The sequence below is a fragment of the Populus trichocarpa genome, chromosome 3, assembly GCF_000002775.5.
Source record: "Populus trichocarpa isolate Nisqually-1 chromosome 3, P.trichocarpa_v4.1, whole genome shotgun sequence".
NCBI classification, from domain to species: Eukaryota; Viridiplantae; Streptophyta; class Magnoliopsida; order Malpighiales; family Salicaceae; genus Populus; species Populus trichocarpa.
In genome coordinates this window covers 9,509,078-9,516,143 of record NC_037287.2, presented here as the reverse complement: position 1 = coordinate 9,516,143, position 7,066 = coordinate 9,509,078, and the positions used below count along the sequence as shown (strand labels likewise).

Sequence of the window (7,066 nt, the reverse complement as noted above, 5' to 3'; positions counted from 1 at the left end):
GACATTATGCTGGTTAAAACTCGGGCTACATAATATTTTTGATTTGCATTTTATAAGGTTATCCCAATCAAATGAATGGGGTTGTGGGTTTGACAAGTGAATCAGGATTGATCCAAGTAGTTTTTTTTTTAATTTAATATTTATTTTTTTTAATTTTATTTTTCAATATTGAGTTTATTAAGAATTGACTTTTATAATTTATTTTAATTTACTATCTATAAAGTTATTTTAATTTTATAATTCAGATAGTAAATTTAATAAGTTAACCAAATCAATCAAATATATCAAAATTTTAATATTTAAAACAAATATTATCTAATATATTATATCAATAATATTTTTTTTAAAAATCATTTAATATATTTATATATTTTTTTGTATTAAAAAAATTAACCAGACCCACGTCACATCATATCATATAGCGGCCATTAATCTAATATCTTGGTAATTGCTATTTATCCATTAATTTAAATTAATGAATGGATGGATCGAGTAAGGTCGGTTTGAAAGCCTTTCTGGATTTTACCTAAATAGAAGACCAATATCCAACAACCACGTGTCTGAAGACTGAACAAAATATTTTCCTTAAAAAACAGAGGAGAGCGAGAGAGAGGTTTTGCTTGTTGGGTGTTAGGTCCCTCGCAGGTTGTCCAAAGGTAACAGAAAGAGAAAGGGAGGAAGACAGGGCAAATCAGTTTCCTTTCCTTGTTATTAACTTTAGATTTGATTTTTATTTTGATTCCTTAGCCAGAAAGTCTTATAATTAGCACTCCAACCTCAGCTTTCACGCACAAAAAAAATAATAATTTCAATCAGGTTTGTTTCTTTCCATTCCTTCCTCTCCTATTATCATGTTCAGGTTCTCAATTCCTTCCTTCTTCTTCTTTTCCCTCTTATTATAATCAAATTCAAATACTTTTTTTTATTTTTTTATTTTTAGTGATTTCAGACAAAAGTAGACTTGTTAAAGTTCTTTTTTTCTTCTTCTTCTTTTTCACTTATTTTCTTGCAAACCCAAAATTGGGTCATCTATAAATTGCTTGGATTAGCTTTTGTGTGTGTAAAGTTTGAAACTCTCTTTCTTTTTGGAATGATTTTTTTGTTGGTAAAGAACCCTAGCAAAATTGCACTAAAGAATTATGGGTGTTGCCTTTTTTTTTTTTTAATAGTATGCCTTTTTAGCGGATAATTTATTGAATTTCCCTTTTGAATACAGCTTTTGTGCTTGATTTTCATCTTTTTCCAGTAACAATGAATTTTAGATTTTAGAGGTTGCTAATCATAGTGCATTTTTGGTTCGTGCGTGAATTAGGTATAAATTCATGGCAACTGCAACTATGGCTACAGCAGCCGGTGCAGCTGCACTTTTGTACTATACTTTGAACCGTAAATTAAGGTCTAGCACATCTCATGATGATGACGATGGTGATAATGAGAATGACAGCGGTGACGCACCTAGTCGCGTTCATTTAGGCATTGAACGCGTATCACATAGGTTAATTCAAGCTCCCGCAACGTGGTTGGAAACGATCTCAACTTTGTCGGAGACTCTCAGGTTTACTTACTCTGAAACTCTAGGGAAGTGGCCTATTGGGGACTTGGCATTCGGGATCAACTTTCTATTGAAGAGGCAGGTGAGCCCTTCCTTTGTTTCATGTCTAATTGTTTATGTTTGTTCTTCTTGATCCCCTGGTGAGAGAGCTGTTTTTATAAGATTTCATTAATGTGTTGGTTTTTTAGAACAATGTTGTTGACCTCAATTATTTATTATTATTATTTCATGAATGGGTTGGTTTATATGGCATGTCTGGAGGCATTTATTTGTGTTAAACTGGACCTCTTCCTGTATCAAATGATGTCGTGAATTTTTGTATTGTATTTGCTAAAATTGACCCCCTCCTTCCCCCCAAAAAAAGAAGAAAGGATACTAGACTAATATGTTGGTGTCAACATTTGAATCCTAGACTAATAGTTTTCATTTACTGGTTTTGAAATTTTATGGCTGTTTTTGTGAAAACAGACATAAAATTTTGTGAGATGTTAATTAATTGTTTGAATCTTAGTATAATGCCTCAACCATGGTGGTCATGTTTGAAGAAACTCCAGGAACATGTCTTCTACAAGCTTTCGAGTCTTTTACTGGATTGATAGAATAATTCTGACAGTCACACCTTTTATTTGGTGGTCATGTTCGAATAAACTCTTGTCACACACCTTATAGATAATCTGAATCTTGAGATGGTAGTTAGTTGCTATATTGAGGGTTTTAGATTGCTAAGGCAGAATAGTAGTTATACACAGTAAGAAACTCCTTTACCCCAAGGCTGCAGTTCTATAATTGTTTGAAGAAACCTCAAATCCATTTTCTTGGTCATTGGAGAAAATAAATATGCCTGCATGCTTGCGTTCCTGTGCTGCATTAGTGGTGCTATCTGGCCACTCAACATGACATTTTTTTTCATCAAAATGCTGTTTCTGTGTGTTTTAGAGAATTCCAGTAACTCTGTTTGCACTATATCTTTTGCTCCTGACATTACCAAATAGTTTTTTCATCTTTATAGGAAACAATGAGTTCATGATGCAGAGATCTTCTGAATCATTTTCTTTTTGGTGCTTTCTTTTGTTGGGCCGATAATCTGACTTGTAATCTTATTTGCAGGGCACCTTACATGTTGGCAGTGTATTTGGCGGTGAAGATAGTGTACAGCTTAAAGGATTAGAAGTAGCAGCTGAACTTAGATACCTCTTAAACTTGTTGACCTTGTGTTGGCATTTCTCAAAAAAACCTTTTCCTTTGTTTTTAGAGGAGACAGGGTTTACTAAAGAAAGTGTTCTTCTTCAAGAACCCAAAGCAGGAGTAAGTTTTATATAATGCTTCAATAGTTGAATACTTCACTTAAAGGTCCTGGTGTACTTTTTGCTTCCTTTCGCATTATTGTTTTGACAAAAGGTTCTGAGCATGATACCTGTAGTATCCATGCGTTTTCTGAATGCATCTTTACATCTATGTAATGCAGATATTGAAGCCAGCTTTTACAATTTTAGTTGATCACAAGACAAAATATTTTTTCTTACTGATACGTGGAACACATAGCATTAAAGATACTTTGACAGCTGCAACTGGAGCTGTTGTGCCTTTTCATCACTCTGTTGTGCATGAGGGAGGAGTCAGCAATTTAGTTTTAGGCTATGCACATTGTGGGATGGTTGCAGCTGCCTGGTGGATTTCAAAGCTTGCAACACCTTGTCTCAAACAGGCGCTTGGGCAATTCCCTGATTATAAACTCAAGGTAAACGCAAGTTGGAAACTTTTTCCCCCCTCACTGTGTGCTCAAGTCATTTTGTGGCCATGTCATAAAACCAGAATCATTTCTGTTTCTATCTCGAAAAACAAAAAAAAACCACAGATAGCAACAATATTGAATCTCAACTTGATTTAGTATCATGTACTTCTAAGTTTGAGCTCATAGCAGAGTTCATTGCTATGTTTGAGGAGTTTTTTTTTTTGGAACATATTTTTTTTATTGCAACTAATGTTAGCTCTGAACACTCTAGTCAGGTTTATAGTCTTCTGGAACCTATTTGCTGCGTGAGTGTTTTCAAGACACTATACATTAGTTATTGCTTTCCTCAAACTTTCTCCATCCTTCCTTTCTTTTGTGAAGCCAAGAAATTTTGACCAGAAGATGAGAGTACATAACCTAGTTCATGATACCTTTCATTACCCAAGTGTTTGAATCTGTTCCTACTGAACGTTCTGAAACATTTGCCTATGAACATTCAATACTCTTTGTATTCTATAGTGTCTTGTGCAACTGGTATGTCAAAACAAGCACTAGCAAGATTCCATAAATTGCCTGTTGCTTTGGTTCTACTCTTAGTTTATCCTAGCAAATCATATCTATGATTCATGTGAAGAAACATTTTCATGAAAAGTGCCCTCTTTGAATCTCCTTTCAAAACTGTATAGAAAATCCTTTTTTTCTTTACATTTGATAATATCTTGTTTAAGGTGAATAAGGTTAACAAGTTTTACTAAGATTACTTCTCTTGAATCCAAAGATTGTAGGGCACTCTCTTGGTGGAGGCACTGCTGCCCTTTTAACATATGTATTACGAGAACAGAAGGAATTATCGTCAACTACGTGTGTCACATTTGCTCCAGGTTTCTATCCAGAACTTATCAAATCTTCAGTGTTAACATGAAAACTTGATGCCTTTCATCTCTCTCTCTCTCTGTGTGGCACCTGGGTTTGCTTTCATATATTCTATAGAGTGGTATGGTGGTGTGCGCGCGCTTTCTATGTTCACTGACTCGAGGTTCCATATGCAGCTGCTTGTATGACATGGGAATTGGCTGAATCAGGCAATGATTTCATTACTTCTGTTATAAATGGAGCTGACTTAGTGCCTACATTCTCAGCTGCTTCAGTTGATGATTTACGTGCAGAGGTTACTTTCTTAAAACTGTTTAGGATTTCAATTTACTTTCTTTTTCTTGTTCCAAATTTATTGACATCCGAGGATTATTTGGCGGATATCTTTTATGCATGTATCCTATGTGGCAGAATTTATGACTTGTGCTTGCTGAAACTTTTCTGATGTTTTACCATTGAGAGTTGTCTGGATGAGGGCTGATATAACTGCAAAACATCTTTGTTTATATGGTTCTCATTTATGCTGCAAAGTAGTTGTGTTGATGCTGGTGAATTTTGCATTGAAGCATTCAGAGTCTCCCAAAAGCTTTCCCCTTCTATTTTTGCTCTTTTATTTACTGTTTTTGAGAAATTCATTTTATTTGAGAAAGCAACTGGCAATTTTTCAAGTCCTCGTAGGTGCCACCCTGACTTTTCTCTTTAACTTCAATTAAGATGTGCAACTTCAATTTCTCATTCTCTGTTGTGCTTCTCATATTTTTTAGCAACAATTTTCCTGTTTCAGGTGACAGCATCTGCATGGCTGAATGATTTGAGGAATCAGATTGAGCATACAAGAATTCTGAGTACTGTTTATCGTTCGGCATCGGCGTTGGGTTCCCGTCTGCCATCCATCGCCAGCGCTAGAGCAAAGGTTGCTGGGGCTGGGGCAATTTTGCGCCCTGTCTCCAATGGTACACAGGTGATATCTTGTATGCAATGCAATTGCAAACTAGTTTCTCTTCATAATTCCACAACATTCTTAGACTTCTCAATCAACTGAAGTGGACTTGCTGTGGTCCTTCCTTTTCCTCCTCAACTGGTACATTTTGACTATCAACAAGGAATTAATGTCTGAAACTGTGGTTGGATCCTATCCTATCACTTGCTCATATGGAAGACATAACAATGAATTATTGAAAGAACCCTAGCTCTTGTATTCATAGCAAAGTTTATATAGCTCGAGTGAGTACATAGAGATGATAAGAGTTCTTCTACTCAAAACCAACTAGTTTGGTATTTAATGCCTGCAGGTTGTAATGAAGAGAGCACAGAGCATGGCCCAGGCGGCATGGACCACACGCCCTTCCCTTCAGTTGTCTTCATGGTCGTGCATTGGACCCCGCCACCGAGCCACAGCTGCAAGTTCAAATTCAGGAGAGGGAGGTTCCCCAGGATCTGGCTTAAAAGCTGAAACTTCAGAGCCTCTTCTTACATCTCCTGACAGTAACACAACCACAGCTTCCACTGGAACTATTGAACATCCTGCTTCTTCTGGAGGAGCAGAATGGACTTCAGAAATTGAATATTCTTGTACTGATGAAATGGCTTCACATGCTCATATGGGTGCTGATCTTGATCGTGGAGAGGACCTCATGAGTGATTCACATGAAGACCGAATGAATGAAGTGGAGTTGTGGCAACAGCTTGAGCATGAGCTGTATGATAGATCAGATAGTGAGGATGCTGATGTGGCAAAGGAAATAAGGGAAGAAGAAGCAGCAGCCATTGCAGAGGTAGGTGAGGACCAGCCTGGAAGCACTGCTCCAGGAATGAAGGAAGTGCGCAGATTCTTCCCTCCAGGAAAGATTATGCATATTGTTACCCTGCATCTTGATAGTGCAGAGAGTGAAGGTGATACCCCCACCTCGAGTGGTTCTGACAACAACCAGCCACCGGTGGAGACTAAAGTTGGGATCTTCCGGACTCCCAGAACGCTTTATGGGAAGCTGAGGCTTTCTCAAACCATGGTCAGCGATCACTTTATGCCTGTTTATAGGAGGCAGATTGAAAAGCTAATTAAAGAACTTGAAGAGGAAGAGGCTGCTGGTAATCACAAGGACAACGCTGAGGTTGTGTTATAGGGAAAGTGTTATTGGCATGGTACTGAATCAACACCATACAGAAACAGATTTACACAGTTTCTTTCATACTTGAAAAGAGAGGATTCAGCGTATTCGGATTTCACTTCATTAATTAGACGCATGTGGCAGTAGATGTCCTTAACTGCAATGAAAATGCGTTTTGGTTGAAGCCACTTGGGTAAAGATCCATGCCAGGTTGCACACGAGAGAAAGCAATTAATTGTTTTCATTTATAGTTTTGCATGCTCTACCATGGTTTATAGATCCATTCCTGGCACATCCAAGGTCAGCCATTGACTGTACTAATCCTTAGTTTCTCTTGAAAGTGATTTTGTCGACCCTGACCATTTGTGTATTTAGTGTTTCAGCTCAAAGGTTCTATTTGGTGCTACAGTTGAACTGATTTTTTTTATTAAATTTTGATTTTTTTTTTGCTTCAAATTATATATTTTTTAGTGTTTTTGGATTGTTTTGATATGCTAATATTAAAAATAATAAAAAATATATTATTTAGATTTAGTTTTAGGTGATAAATATTTTAAAAAGTAATCCAAATTATACTCCCAATCAAACATTGATCTCTTTCCTAAGTCAAACTGTTTTCTTCCCCAAATGGCTGCCCTGAGCATTGTTTGAAATGTGCTTTCATAATTTGTCGAGCATATTTTCTCTTAACGGTGGTTTACAACTTGTAATTGCAAAAAAGTTTTTGATTTGAGGACTAAATTATGCATAACATAAATTAAAGGACCAAAAATTTTAAAAAGGACTAAAATATTAGAAAAT

At 36.3% G+C, this 7,066-nt stretch overlaps 1 protein-coding gene across 2 annotated transcripts; it reads left to right on the top strand.

Moving 5' to 3' along the window:
- The first annotated feature begins 559 nt into the window (after positions 1-559).
- Positions 560-6,721, top strand: LOC7475683 (uncharacterized). Of its 2 annotated transcripts, none has more exons than XM_024597805.2 (8): positions 560-656; positions 1,313-1,634; positions 2,660-2,857; positions 3,018-3,290; positions 4,063-4,165; positions 4,334-4,452; positions 4,942-5,118; positions 5,450-6,721. In XM_024597805.2, exons 2-8 carry the CDS (start codon positions 1,323-1,325, stop codon positions 6,278-6,280), a joined length of 2,013 nt encoding a protein of 670 aa, XP_024453573.2. In that variant the 5' UTR covers positions 560-656; positions 1,313-1,322; the 3' UTR covers positions 6,281-6,721. The 2 variants fall into 2 exon arrangements, with proteins under 2 accessions (XP_024453573.2, XP_024453572.2); XM_024597804.2 differs by having other exon boundaries at positions 577-816.
- The last annotated feature ends 345 nt before the right edge of the window (positions 6,722-7,066 follow it).